Source organism: Sturnira hondurensis, unplaced genomic scaffold (genome assembly GCF_014824575.4).
Source record: "Sturnira hondurensis isolate 20B ecotype Veracruz unplaced genomic scaffold, ASM1482457v3 Scaffold0018728, whole genome shotgun sequence".
Lineage (NCBI taxonomy): Eukaryota > Metazoa > Chordata > Mammalia > Chiroptera > Phyllostomidae > Sturnira > Sturnira hondurensis.
The window spans coordinates 17,076,446-17,090,354 of record NW_028091359.1 but is presented as its reverse complement, the minus strand read 5'-3'; the positions used below and the strand labels follow the sequence as shown (position 1 = coordinate 17,090,354).

The 13,909-nt window shown below is 56.7% G+C and overlaps 2 protein-coding genes across 19 annotated transcripts in view; both read left to right on the top strand.

Annotated features, from left to right (window-relative positions):
• The window catches only part of MYO18A (myosin XVIIIA), a 94,666-nt gene that overhangs the window by 35,363 nt on the left and 45,394 nt on the right, over positions 1-13,909 (top strand). For 11 of the 18 annotated variants that reach the window (XM_037070136.1, XM_037070134.1, XM_037070132.1 and 8 more), the window contains 3 exons: positions 11,388-11,423; positions 13,482-13,569; positions 13,748-13,854. In XM_037070136.1, coding sequence (XP_036926031.1) covers positions 11,388-11,423; positions 13,482-13,569; positions 13,748-13,854 — 231 coding nt within the window. Of the gene's footprint in view, positions 1-10,279; positions 10,335-11,387; positions 11,424-13,481; positions 13,570-13,747; positions 13,855-13,909 lie in introns of those variants that run through there. The other 7 variants (XM_037070137.1, XM_037070135.1, XM_037070133.1 and 4 more) reach the window with 2 other exon arrangements.
• On the top strand, positions 4,924-9,039 carry LOC119003646 (accumulation-associated protein-like). Its single transcript, XM_037070139.1, has 2 exons — positions 4,924-5,316; positions 7,701-9,039. Exon 2 carries the CDS (start codon positions 7,815-7,817, stop codon positions 8,523-8,525), a length of 711 nt encoding a protein of 236 aa, XP_036926034.1. The 5' UTR covers positions 4,924-5,316; positions 7,701-7,814; the 3' UTR covers positions 8,526-9,039.

Here is a 13,909-nt window from a genome sequence, read left to right as displayed (position 1 = left end):
GGTCCCTTAGCATCTTTCTCAGATTTTCTCCTCTTGGAGAACAAATGCTTTAGCTGTTCTTTCTTATATTGACTATGTAGTCATCTCTACAGTAGAAATAAACAGTAAGTAAACAGATACATAAAATAAATACCAACCGTCTCTATTGTGTCTGATTCACACAGTTTACAAGTTATTATGATCACTGTTCTATTTAGGTTCTAGTTTTCTTAAATTGTTATCTTAGGCGAAGTTTTCCATATGGTTACATTGTCTACATTTTTGCTAGTTTATTTTTTTAAGAGAAAGGGGAAGGGAGACAGAAAGAGAAGATGAGAAACATCAATGTGTAGTTGCATCTCATGCACCCTGCATTGGGGACCTGGTCAGCAACCCAGGCATGTGCCCTGGACTGAGAATCGAACTGGTGACCTAAACTGAGAATTGAACCAGTGACCCTTTGATTAGCAGGCTGGCACTCAACCACTGAGCCACACCAGCCAGGGCCATTTTTGCTAGTTTAAATGGCAACATAACAGTACATTGAACCCAAGTACCATAGTTTACCTAGCCCTTCCTTATTCTAAGCATTTGGGTTGCTTATAATTTGGGCCTTTTATTTAGAGTACATCTTTAAAAGTCTTTGCATGGGTTTGTAGTGGTTGTTTTGTTTTTTTTTCCTTTTCTTTCTCTTCCTTTCTTCAAGTCAACTTATTGCCTATGCATTCCTGAAGATGGGATGGCCAGCCAGGCCAGGAGATGATGCATTTTAGGCTGCTGTTGCTCCCAAAGAGCTACTAAGCCTCCCCTCAACTCCGTGGCACTGAGTTTACCGCCTATTTATTGCTTCTAAGTTTAGAGATTGTGCCTCCCTGTTTCTCCCACATCCTGGGAGCTGGGATGCGCAAGAGTTATCTCCGCAGCTCCTAGGAAGCCCACCGCAGCACTGTCATGCAACAGGTTCCCTCAGCAGGATGGGTAAGGAGAGTGCTGCCCATGAGGAAGCCAGAGTCCAGGGAACATCCCAGACACACAAACAGCTCCCCGAGGTCCATCCTTGTTGTGACTCCCCGTGCTGCCTACCTCCCTGCTCTGGTCCCTCAGCCTGGCACTCAGCCTCTCAATTCCCTTATCTAGAGAGTGGGTTGTTGTGAGGATTAAATGGAGACCGTGTTAAGTGCTCACCGCTGCACCCGGCTCGTGCTAAGTCTTCAGTGAGCATTGCTTTCTCTTCCCCCCCTCAAGAGAAGATGGGGCTTGTCAGGCCTCTGCAAGTGGTGGGATCGTGGTGGGGTTTCCCTTTGCAAGTCCAGAAACTTGATCTGGGCACGTTAAACACTAGTAAACACCTCCCTGTCATACTTTGGCTTGACCCAGACCTGACCCTTGATGCTGGTGCAGAGTGGTAGCCAGAGTTGGCTACTAAGGGTGACTCAGCCCCTCTGACCCTGCCTAACAGCAGAAAAGGTGGGCCTCTGTGGGCACAGCACAGGCTGTGCAATCGGAGCAACTTGGGTTCCAATTCCAGCTCTACCATTTATCAGGTTTGTGACTCAGTCTCTCTGAGTCTTTTTCCTCATCAGTAAAATGGGAATAATACTAATTCCTATGTCATGAGGCTGTTGTAAGGTTTAGCTTTGAAAATACACTCGCCTGTTAAATACACTTACCAGGCCCATCTCACTGTAGGTCTTCCACATTCAGTAATTAATGTCGTTGGGAATGGCTGAGCCTCTCCAGAGAGGGAGCTGGTCTGGACCAGAGGCCTTGGCTGCCAAGCACCCTTGCTCTGCAGGGCCATCAGCTCTCAGCTCTGGGGGCAACTGCTGCAGAGGCGTTGCCACTGTCTTTGGGGCCCTTACCTGTTCTGTGTTGGATAAAGACAGGTTATTCTTGATCCTGAGCAAATCTTAGTTAAAATCCAGCGATAAGGAAGAAAGAAATATCCAGGCAGTCCGGCACAAAAGCCACAGAGAGAACTTCCTTTGAGAAGAACCCCACGTTTGTGTTCAGAGTGATGTTCAGCTGAGGCAGAGGAATAGGCCCCGGTGTGAATGGCCGGCGTCCTCACATCCTGGGGCGGAGGGGCCCCTTCCCGGACCTCGAGGAAAACCAGAGCAAGAAATCAAAGAACAGATTAATTAAACAAATTTAAAGTTTCTAGCATAGGAGCTGGAGAATAAAATAGAAAAGTCAACAAAGCAAATTAAAAATAACTCATTGAAAACAAAAAATTCTTTAGTTTTTCACTGTTAATTCATTACAAGCAATAATAAGAATGAACCACTTCTTAAGTGCCACTGAATTAAGTGGTTTCTGTGCATGAGGCTCTCCTTTGGCCGAGGCAGATTCTGCCTGTTGATTTTCCAGCAGACCAGCTCCGGTTTCTAACCCATGAATGGGGTGGCTTTAAGTTCCCCAGGCCCCTTGCACCTGTGTGTAGCAGGTAAAAGGCAAAGTTGCCAGAGCCCTAGAGCAGCTTCCTTAATCCCCTCCCAAGTCACAGGCTCGCAACTTCGGTTCACCAAATTAAGGGCTCAAGTGCCTCTCCCCACCCAGGCCCCTAGGGTGCTAAACCTAGAAGGGACCCTAGCTGTTATCGTCACTAGTCCCTGCCCTGCTTCTACAGAGGCTCAGGGAAGGGTGGCTTATTTAAGGGCACAGAGCATCCAGGGGTGGGAAGTTCTGCATTCTGTACCCCACTTTGCCTCCTCTTTCCTCTAACATTGCAACCCCCCCATCTCTGCCCTTCTGAGCTTTGTAATTCTCCCGCCTCTGCTCCACCCCCTTCTCCCCCTGTTGCCCACAGTGTCTGTCCTGGCGGACCCTGGCCTTTAGGAAGACTCCGAGTCCCTGAGAGACCCTGCCCACCCATTTCTTCTTTGACCCAGGGTGCAGGCTCCTTTCAGCGCCATGGCCTTTTCATCAAGATTTGCCTTCTGGGAGCAAAAGGAAAGTTGGATTTCAAAACCTTTATGCTTTTCCGATGTGCTTGGCATGGTGTGTGCAGGCAGGAGACTGGCTTGTGAGAGAGGGCTTTGGAAACCAGAGAGGGACCGGAGCATGTGTGCATATTGGGGGGTTGGGGAAGAATAACCAGGGGGCCAGTGGACTCTTCTGTCTGTTTGGGCCCCTGCGCTGAATCATGCTCCTCCCTGAGCTCCACCTAGAAAGCTGAGCTGTCATTTGTCCCAGTGCTGCCCCTCCAGGTTAACCCTTCCGCACCTCCCCATGCCCCTGCTGCTCCGACTCACCCCTGGGGGTGCGGGCTGCTATGGAGGGGCCGCTGGGAATGGCTTTGGCGCTGAGGCCTGGGAACTGAGTCTCCCCCAGTCTGGGGATTGAGGAGGGCAGGAGGAAAGGGAGCCAGGCTTTCTGGCTGCCCAGGTCCAGAGGGTGATTCAGGCTACAGACCCGGGCGTGCCTTTGTGCTGTGCACAGTCCCCAGCTGGGCAATGACCTGCAACAGAGCCCTTTGGGTGGGGGAGGGGAGCAGTGAGTCAGCCCAGGCTAAATCTGGAGCTGAGCTCAGAGCTGGGCCTAGTGTCCCAAACATTTGGGGGGCAGCCATTGGTTCCTCAGCCCCTTGCCACTTGGGTAAGATGCTTGGGGTCCCAAGCTCGAGCCATTGGAGGGAGGAGCTGGTGAAGGATGCAGAGTGGGCTTGGAATCTGGGCCATCTCCGTGCCTGAGCTAACCGCACTTGGAGCAGTAATAGCTGTGTCTGGGTGGTTTGTGAGCACTTGTCCCCCCTCTAACCTGCGTGTCCCCCCTCTAACCTGCATGCTGGAGCTAGTGCACGGTGTGGTCTCTGGGGGGCGGGGGATGGAGTAGACCTAGATTCTTCTACTCCCCTTCGTTCCCGCTCCACCAGCCCCTTCCTTCCCTTTCTCTGCTCCAATCCCAGTTTCTGAAGTAGTAGAGTCCATGCGGATGAAGAATTACCATCTCTGGCAGTGCGGACTGACTTTGAAGCCCAAGCCCATTGAAAAGAGTTCTGTGGGCAAGATGCAGCTTTAAAAGTACCTTGGCCATCCTGCTGGTGCTGCTAATTAGAGTTCAAAATTAGCCTGGAAGCTGGTTACGAACAGAGAGTCCCCCCCAGGTGGATAATTAACAGGACCCTGGAAGAGTTTCGGAGGATCTTTTCCGTTAGGGAATCGAGGACTCCTCTTACCACCTTGTGCTGGGAAAGAAAGGTGTGCTGAGGTGGGGGGTGGGGTCAGGCCAGTAACAGTCCTGTCTTTCTCTATATTCCAAAGTAAGTAAAGAAGAGAAATGAAATCCACTAGGACCGCCTCAGCCTGTGGAGGGAGAGATATAAGTGAGGGGCAGGGGAGCAGGTTCCCCCCAGCCTGGAGGCCGGGCCGCTCCAGGTGTGTTCGGAGCCAGCCCCTGAATGGAAGGAACCTCCAGAGCGTCCATATTGTCTATTCTTTTTTGCGGATCATTATGGCATCTGCCGTTGGCCCCTGCCTCTGCTTCTTTCCTCTAACTTGGGCCAGCCAACTCCTGGACTGAGCACAAATCCAGGCCAGAGCAGCCAGAGCAGCCAGAGCAGCCAGAGCAGCCAGAGCAGCCAGAGCTCAGGCGTCTTTCCTGCCTCCACAGCCCGCCCCAGGCCTTGGGGCTCCCGCCCTCAGCTGCATGGTTGGCAGTTTGTGGGTCTGAGGTTGGGAAGATATCTGGCCTCCTGAAAACCTGCCTCTGCCCCACTTTCTGCCTCCAGCAAGAGCCCAGCCATCTGGCTGAGAAGGTCTCGGGCTCTGTGCTGAAGGAAATCATGCCGAGCCCAGACGGAAGCCAGAGCCAGCCCCGGGGAGCCGTCCATTCACTACCCTGAGCCCTGCAGGCCCCTGTGGGCCCCCATGTGGGGACAAGCCCCCTCCTCAACCCCTAGGTCAGGGGGCCCTCCCGTTCAGATCCCTTCTCATCTGAGCTGGAATGACTCTGGTAGTTCAGCCCGAGTTGAATAAGCTGCATCTTTCTATCCACCCTGCATCCAAGGCCAGGATGCTGCTTGCTTTCATGGGCAGACCTCATTAGACAGCCCCAGTGGGCCATGTGGCTGGTCTCTGAGGGCAGAGGCCCTTGGCTTTGGCCCCCACAGGGACTCTTCACTCCTGATGTTGTCACAGGACAGTTCTGACCCCAGTACATCTGCTGCCCGGGTCTGTAGCCCCAGTTCTCCTGGCAGTGGGATGCTTGCCTTCTGTGCTTTTCGTGCTGGGCCCCCTAGCCCTGACCTGCCAGTGACTTCTCTGTCTGCTCCCTCAGGTGAAAGAGGAGGACAAAACTCTGCCGAAGCCTGGCCCTCCTGGCAAGGAGGAAGGGGCTGTAAGTGCTTTCTCCAAGCCCCCTGTGTGAGGGTGTGCCCGCCACAGCCTAGCCTGGGAGGCCACTCCACGGAGCAGGCAGGCGTGGTGTGGCGCCCCTTCCGTGTGGGTGCCCAGAGGGAATACCAGGAGGGGGCCGAAAGTGCCGCCTGTGCGATGCTAACCTGGGGCGGGTGAAGCAGATGGGAATGCCGAGGCACTGTGGAGACCCTCCCCCACACCACCCCTTTGGTCCCTCCCTTTAGTCCTGCTTTCCTGAACCTTTGGGGCAGGAGAGGCTTAGGTGGGCAAACTCTTGGGTCGGGGGCACCAGACGAGCAGCTGCTGGGACTCCTCGTCCCGCACTGGGTGGCACCAGACAAGGGCAGGGAGGTGCTGCAGCTGCTGCTGTCTCTCCCCAAGACCCCGTCAGCTGCTTGGTGCGGATGACCTGGAGCAGGCCCCAGCTGCCTGGCGCCCCTAGCCAGCCCCTACCCCGGTCGTTCTGCCTTCAGATAGAGACCCTGAACAAAGCTGGACTCTTTTAAGGCAAGAGAAGAGAGGCAGTTCCAGAGGAGGCAGGCCTAGGCATGTGTAGTTGGGAGAGGGCTGCTGGCAGCACAGGGGCGGCAGTGCCCAGGGCTCTGGAGCCGCTCAGGCCGCAGAGCAGATCCATGGCTCGTCCCTGCAGACGGTGCCTGCCCGGCCCCCCCACTTCACTGAACTGAGACTCGATTAGCCAGGCATTGTGGCTTCTGCCAGATCCGTAAACAACCCTGCAAGGCAGCCTGTGATTGCAGGGGGACGCGTTTGAGACATGGGCAGCAGGGGTCTTGGAGTACGCCAGGTTTTTTGTGAAAATTCCATGTAAGGTGCTTAGAAGATTGCCTGGCATATAATCAGCACTGTATGATAGTTAGCAGTTGTTTTCATCATCATTGTCACCATCATCTGCAGTTGGGGGGGGGGCAGGAGGAACGCCAGAAGGGGGGGGTGGTAAGTAGGACCCAGCAGCTAGGGCCACCAGCCAGCTCTGCAGTGCCCTGGCAGGACCCAGAGCACTCTGGGTCCAAGAGGTTGAGGATGAGTGCCTCAAGCCCTCCCCTCCCCTCCCCTCCCCTGCAGCAGGGCCACAATGCAGCTGAGGCCTGGGCTCAGGACATGAGGCAACCTCTCCACATAGTGGCCACTCTGTGAGCATCTTCCTACATCCAAGCAGAGATGGCAGCCAACCCCTCACAGAGCCCAGAGCCCAGGTGTACCCTAGAACCAAGGTCATTGTTTTGAGGAACAAGGGCTCAAGCACAGCTCATTAGTGGCAGCTCTTTGCCTGACCAGCAAGGAGCCCCTAGGTTGCTCCCCCAGGCGATGTGGCTAGCAGTGCAGGAAGTTCTGCCCTGCCTCTAGCCAGCCTGGCCTTCCCAGCGGCAGGCTCTTGGGTCCATAGACAGTTTCCAGCAGTTGGGGGAAGGGTAGGTGCACCACATGGAGTGGAGCCTGCAGTGTGCCCCATTCAGTTCCTGGGTGCCCAGAGGCTGAGAGGCTGCCTGAGGCAGGGCCCCAGCTCTAGCACAGAGTGGGGCTGTAGAAGCTTGAGTGCTTAACCCTTTGTGGACCACAGCTGCTTTCTCTCCCTCCCACATTCCACACATACACTGTGGGAGCCAGGAGGCCTCCAACCCTTGAGAGGTTTGCAGGAGGAAAACTGCAGAGACCCACAGGAGCAGGATGAGCTGGAAGCTTCCTGGGCCAGCACCGGGTTTCTGCAGCCCTGGAAAATGTGGGTGAAGAGGAGACAGTAGGTGGAGAGGAGACAATGGCTGCAGACCAGAGGAGCAGAAAGGGAGGAGGCTTGGCATATCTGGGGGCCAGGAGTTGCTCCCTGACCACTGTTTTTGTCAGGAGGAGCAGACTTGGGGTCTGACTGCCCAGCAAACAGGGTGATGGAGGGACCACAAAGGCAGGAAGGCCTAGAGTGAGGCCCAGGAATTGGTCGTTTGACCTCTCTGTGCTTCGCTTCTGCTATGTTTGGACTGTGGGGGTGTGGGCTCGCCTGGACTGAGGCTCGGTCGCTGCCCTAACAGAAAGCCAGTAATCGGCACCTCATGGGCCTCTGGGCACTCTGTGTCGGCATCTCAGGACTCCATGCTAAGCCTGGGGATAGATGGCAGGTGACAGCAGTACCTGCTTGTGTTTCGTGGGAGAGGGACACCACACTCCTAGATGCAGTTGTCCTATCTGGGTGATGGAGAGCCTCTTGGAGCTCTGCCTTATTCGTTATTTGGTGCATGAATGGAGGGTCTGTTCCAGAGCTCGGCGTGAGGCCACACCTCTCACTTCCTCTGCATGGGGTGGGTGGGACACAGGGGCTGATGCTAATGTCTGCCTGTATCTGTGTGACTGTAGCTAGAGGGCAGCGCAAAGGACGGCAGTGGCCCATCTAAGAGTCCGCAGCCTCCCACCGGTCCTGTACCCACAGAGACTCCCAAGAGAACCAAGAGCCCTGCACCCACCCCTGCCATGAATGGCCTGGGTGCTACCTCAACAGAAGGCCCAAGTGAGGAGGCCCCAGGCCTGTCCCGGAAAAAGGTGGCAAGTGCAATGAGGAAGGTGGTCAGCAAGGTGCTGCCTGGCGAGGAGCCTGGGAGTGCCAGGGAACCTCCAGGCAGAGGAGTCAAATCCCCTGAGCACCCAGCTCGAGGGAAGAGGGTGGAAAAGGCAGCTGCTGGTCCCAAGCCACCACCTCCACCTCCACCACCTCCCCCTGCTCTACCTAAGCCCGAAGCGAAGAAGGAGACGGCCAAGGATGAGCTGTCTGTGGGCCTAAGGAGCCTGATGTCTCGGGGCAGGAGCAAGGACCACAAGCCCCGCAGCAGGCAGGCTCCTGGGAAGGGGGAGAAGCCCTCCAGCCAGGAGCCAGGCTCCTCGGGGAAACCAGGCTCCCCAGAGGTGGCAGACTCCCCAGCCAAGCCTGGCTCCCCAGCCAAGCCTGGCACCCCAGAGAAGCAGTGTTCCCCAGCCCCGCCAGAAACGCTGGCCAACCCAGGCTCCACTAGCCCGAAGTCGAACTTCGCTGGATTGCAGCAGTCTGAGTCACCAGCCCCTGACGTGCCGCAGGAGGTACCCGAGTGTGTCACTAATCTCCCATGCCCCTCGCCACCCTTGCTTAAGGGCCAGGCACCCTCACAACTGGCTTCCCTAAGGCCCCGGCACAAAGCCCCGCATGACTGAGAGGCTAGGCCCGGGCCATTGCTGACGGTGGGGCTGCATGGCTTTCTGGGACCAAGTGCCAGAGCCTGTGGTGGCCTGGGCTCTGCAATGGGCCCTGCTAACCAGCATGCTGCTGTCCTGTGGGAGTCGGGGCCTGGTCTTCAGCTCCATGGGGTCAGCTTGAGGCTCCAGACCCCAAATCAAGACCTAGAGTCTTAGCAGATTAGTGCTAAGGTGGGAGCCAGAACTTGTGAAGTTGGGCAGCCTGCTTGCGTTCGGCATCCCAGCCCCCCGGCCCCCGTAGGGTCTGGGCAAGGTCCCGGCTCTGAGCCTTCATCTGTCAGGTGGGGACAACACAGACCCTCAGTTCCTCCTCTGAAACCTTGGGGCCAAAAGTGTTTTGGAAATTAGTGATTTTTACATTTTAGAATATCATATGGTGTACATAATAAGCAGCAACCCATGACCAAATGCATTAATATTTCCACAGCGAAACCTATGGATGTTTACTCTGCAAAGGGGTAGAATATAAAGAAGCGGGGTTTGCCACCAAAATAGTTAAGAAGAATCTTTTGTTTGGGGGGGTTGGATTTTGGAATTAGTTTGGAGGGTTGCTGTGAAGGTTAGAGATGATTCAGGTAATGAACATCCCCAGCCCAGTCCCTGGCACGTGGGGGGCGGGGGGCACTCCACTGATAAAGGGCAGTCCTGACAGGGGGCTCACAACAGCAGTTGTTAATGCCATCATGGCCATCATGACCTCCAGGCCTGGCCAGCAGCCCCCTCTGGTGGCAGGACTCTAGAGGAGCCCTGTGCCCAGTGGCTAATGGGCACAGTGGCCCCCTTTGGGTCTGGAGCCCTGTCTGTCCACAGAGTGCCCTCTGGGTGAGACAGGAGGCTGGAGGCAGAGAGGGAATGAGGAGGACCAGTCCATCCCTTTCCTTTGGCAGGTGCTGCCTGATTGGTTAGTCCTTGGGTTGAGGGCAGCTCTCTTTAAGCTTCCCGTGGTAAACCCTTCTCAGGCTACCTGGGATCTGGTTATCACTGCTTCTCTGTAATTTGCACGCTCCTTCCGGCTGGAAGGGGAGGAGTGGGGATTAGGGGCAGGGCACAGCCTAAAGGCCTGTCTTGTGTGCAGCCCCTGGGATTCCTAAGGCCCCCAGAACCTGTCTTGTTCCACTCCATTCTTCTTGGGTTTTGAAGAACTTAGAGTAGAGCAGGCTGCAGCTCTTCCCACCCCTCCTGGCTCACTCAGAATCAGGGACATGACCTTCTGGTGCACAGGAATTCGCCAGGGCATTTTGGCTTGATGGGCAGAGCATGAGGCAAACCATCAGTCCCTGAGAAAGACCTCTACGGAGCCGAGAGCACCATATACCCGTTGCGGGGCCGGCTGCTCTCCCTCTGGCTCCCTGTCGCTCCACCTCTCACTAGGGTGGAGTTGGGGGCTGAGAAGAGCTCTGCTTGGAGTCAGCCACCTGCCCCCTGGGCTGATGGCAGGGGCCAGAGGGTGTGTAGAAGAGTAGGGCCATCCTGTTGCTGACGTGGTTAACATGGTAAGAAGAAACTCAGAACTCTCAGGTGCCCTTTTTTCTTACTTGATAGTTTAAAAACTCACATTGTGCCTGGCTTGCCTTCCTGACCCTACTTCACACTTACCCACTGGGTCCTAGCAGCTTCCTGGGGTAGAAGCTTGGCATGCTGTGTCCCCACTGCTTCCCAGGCCAGGCCTAATAGTGGTTTGACCTCTAGACAGGAGCTGCCCCCGAGGTCCGGCTGAGCCCCGCAGAGGAGGCCCGCCAGCGGCTTGAGAGGATCTTCACAGCTTCTGTAATGCCACCTGTCGCGTGCACTTTCCGTGTCCCTGGCACACCTCTCCCCTGAGGCTGGCGCCCAGACTGAGCATGTCTGTGTGCATGAGCACCTACCTGCGGGGGAGGCTCCGTGGCATCCCGGGGCCCTCACAATGGTCTCCCCACTTCAAGAAAGGAGAGAATGGCACTGGGGGACATGTCTCAGTACCCGGGGCTGGTGGGTGTGGAGGCAGGGAGCCAACACTCCCCTTTTTTGATGCTCTGGCTCTCCTGACCCGGGCGGGCCTGTTAACGCCTTGTCCGTTTCTAACAGGCAAGGTCCAAGGCCTGGCTGACTCCCCTTCCTCTCCAGAAGGGCCTTTAAGTGACCAGACAGAGGCAGAGAGGTCAACATGCCCTGGCTCTCGGGCAGTTGGCACATGGACCCGGATGGGTCACTGTGGGTCGTGCAGTTGCCTGGGAGTGGTGCCGTGGGGGTCTGATGAAGGGGTCCTAGACTTGGGGCTACCAGTGGTCTTGCTGTATCACAGGTACTGGGAGGATATCTCTGCAAGGCAGCTTTGAAGGGGGATTGGCATCCTGGCGGGGGGGGGTGGATTGTTTGGAGGCCAGGGACAGCCCAGTTCTGAGTCTGATGGCTACAGGGAAGCTCGGCTGGAAAAGGCCCTGGGTGTGGGAGGTGGCTTGGGCTGGCAGCACCCAGAAGGGGAGCCTAACTCACAATGGACTAGGTGGCCAGCCTAGGAGAGACTGTGACTGGGTGGCACACTCCTGCCCAGGGCACAGGAATGACTTACCAGAGCATCGTCTCTGAGAAGTCTGTTGGTGACATTTGTCTTCACTAGGCTGGGCCTCTTTCCCAGTCTGGCCTATCCTTGGCTGGGCTCAATTTACCTGCCCAGGCCAACAACTTCCCTCCTGGTGCTAAGTGACTCACATCAGCACCCCACACCTTGGGTGGCCTGAGAGTACCCACCCACTTGTGCCTGGGTGCTTGCGGAAGGGGACGTGCCGATGGTCTGCTTGCCTTCACCCCTCTTCTTCTCTCTTCTTTGCTTGCTGCTGGTAGCTGGACCCTGAGGCCGCATCTCCTGCCCACAGCCAGGTAGGGTGTTCCTGCCCGCCTCAGGAGCCCTCCGCTTCCTCCGGTGACCACCTGCCACCCCTGGCCTGTACCTGGGCTGGCGTCTGTGCTCGGGCCTCATGCTGGAGTGTAAGGCCTCTTTCCCCTTCTGGTCCCCACCTGTTATCTGGCGGGACCCTCCGGGAGGCAGTGCTAGGAGTTTGAGGTGGGGCAGCCCTGTGTCAGGCCCTTGAGGAGTGTCTAGACTAAGTGTCACCGCCCAAGTGTGGCCTGTGTGGTGCATGGTTCTCAGCCACTGGAGCCCAAGGGCTTGGCCAGAGTTTTGGTCTCTGGGTGTTTCAATCTGCTCACTGTGGAGAGAGAAAGCTGAAAAGGCTGAGTCCCTACCACCACCACCCACCCTCCCCAGCCTGCCTCCCAGGCCTGAAGATGTGGCATTCTCTTACCTCCACCTGCAGGCCGCTGTGGAAACCCACATTCAGATTAGCTCTAAAGGGTTAGGACAGGCCATGGCCCTTTGACGTCACCTTATACGTCAGTCTTCAAACACCTGACCCATAGAATGTACTCACCCATTCAAGACAAAGGTTTTACCTGCCTCACATGAGTTAAAAACACACACACAACATAATTTTGTTCTATAAAGTTACATTTCTTCCAACATAAAAAACTAGCCTTTTTTCAAACATCTGTCTTTAACAATTTAAAATAGTGACACCCGGTAGTGACCCTCCTAAATGAAAGGGAACATCTCTGGCCGTGAGTGCCAGGGCCCGGGGCCTCTGGTGTGGCCCAGCCTTCTCACTCAGTGGCTGGGAAGGGCAGTTGGCGAGGGAGGGAGGCGTCTGGGGCCGGAACCCAACCTGCCAGTGGAACCGGGTCTCTTTCGTTCAGCTCTAAGAAGTGTGGCAAAGAAAATGCTGCCTCTTACCGTGTGTCCTTGTCCTTCTCGATTCCCTCACCAGTGCACACACCCCAGGTCTCGTGAGGGTGGGGGGCTCTAGAGACTAGTTGTACCTGACGGCTGAGAGTCTTCAGACAGTGAGGGGAAAGGGCCAGCCCAATGGCTGCTCTGTGTCCTGGGCGGGGCCGTCTCCCCAGCAGGGCCACAGCGCTGCCCTTTCACCCATACTCAGCAAAAGGAACCTGAACGGCCTGTTTCCTGTCTGCCCAGCTCCCACCCTACCCCCTGGCACCATTTCTTCTCACAGAGTGCTGGCCCCTTTCCCCAGCAGCGTCTGCAAATGCTTCTTTCTGATGGGCAACCATGTGGGGCCTCCCGGGGGCCCCAGCCCCTCTGTACCCACTCTGGTGCCCATCCATGTGGCATGCAGTCTCTTCCTGTGTTTGGTAGACCAGTGCTGCCCCTCTCCACCGCCCCCCCATACCTCTGGGCATGCCCTTGTATGGCCTTGGCATGTCCACGTGGGTCTGTGTGCCCACCACCTTCTGAGGAGGCTGCTGTGCGGCTGGGCACCGCCCCCGCCCCCGCCCGGTGGAGCGCCCTCTGGAGGGGAAGGCCTGGCCCACACGAGGACTCAGGCCCCACTTCCCATCTTGCACTGCAGAGTCCTCAGTAGACACTCTTTCCTCGGGTCTTGAGACAATGCCCTTTCCCAGCTGCTGAAGGGGGGCCTGTCAGGATGAGGGAGAAGCTGGGCCTGAAAGGCCACGGTAGCTGTGGCCCAGGGTGAGGGGTGTGGGCTTGGGATACCAATCCCACGGGCTTTGCAGGGCGGCGGGGGAAAGGGCTGCTGAAGGGAGAACCTGCTGACCCTCTTTCCTGGGGTCCGCTCTCCCCTGTGCCACTGTCCTGCTAGACCCTCAAGGTTGGCATGGTCACTAGCTCTGTGTCCTTGTCCTCAAGCCTCCTCAGGACCACCACTCCCTCCTGGCTTCCCCAGCTTTTTCCTCTGAGGTCCCTGTTCTGTGTCTGCCGCCCAACCGTCCCCCGCCTCCTGCCCTGCAAAGGGGCTCATCTGGAAGCCCTTCCCCTCGAGTATCTCCTCCCTCCTGTTGGCCCTGCCTCTGTTTTCCAGAGCAGGGTCTGACTATTGACTCTTCCCCTCCCCCTGGCAGGTGAAGACAGAAGAGCAGACTGCAGCTGAGGAGGCCTGGCACGAGACAGAGAAGGTGTGGCTGGTCCATAAGGATGGCTTCTCACTGGGTGAGTCTGGGGAGGCGCAGGGGCGGGCGCCCGGGCCTCCTGGGTTTCGGGGTTGGGGTTCCTTGGGCATCTGGTGAGACCCTGGTGGAGAGTGAGGAGGAGGCAGGACCAAAAAGGGCCCAAAGAGGGTAGGAGAGCCTCCCCAGGCCCCTGTCTGACGGCCTGCCCCACTCTGCAGCCAGTCAGCTCAAATCCCAGGAGCTCAGCCTGCCCGAGGGGAAGGTGCGCGTGAAGCTGGACCACGACGGAGCCGTCCTGGATGTGGACGAGGATGATGTAGAGAAGGTTGGCAGGAGGCTGGAGGAGGGCTCGGGAGGTGGTCAGACAGGGCAGGCCTGTC

Coding starts and splice junctions, on each gene's coding strand:
- LOC119003646 (XM_037070139.1), top strand. CDS start 7,815: ATGAATGGCCTGGGTGCTACCTCAACAGAAGGCCCAAGTGAGGAGGCC.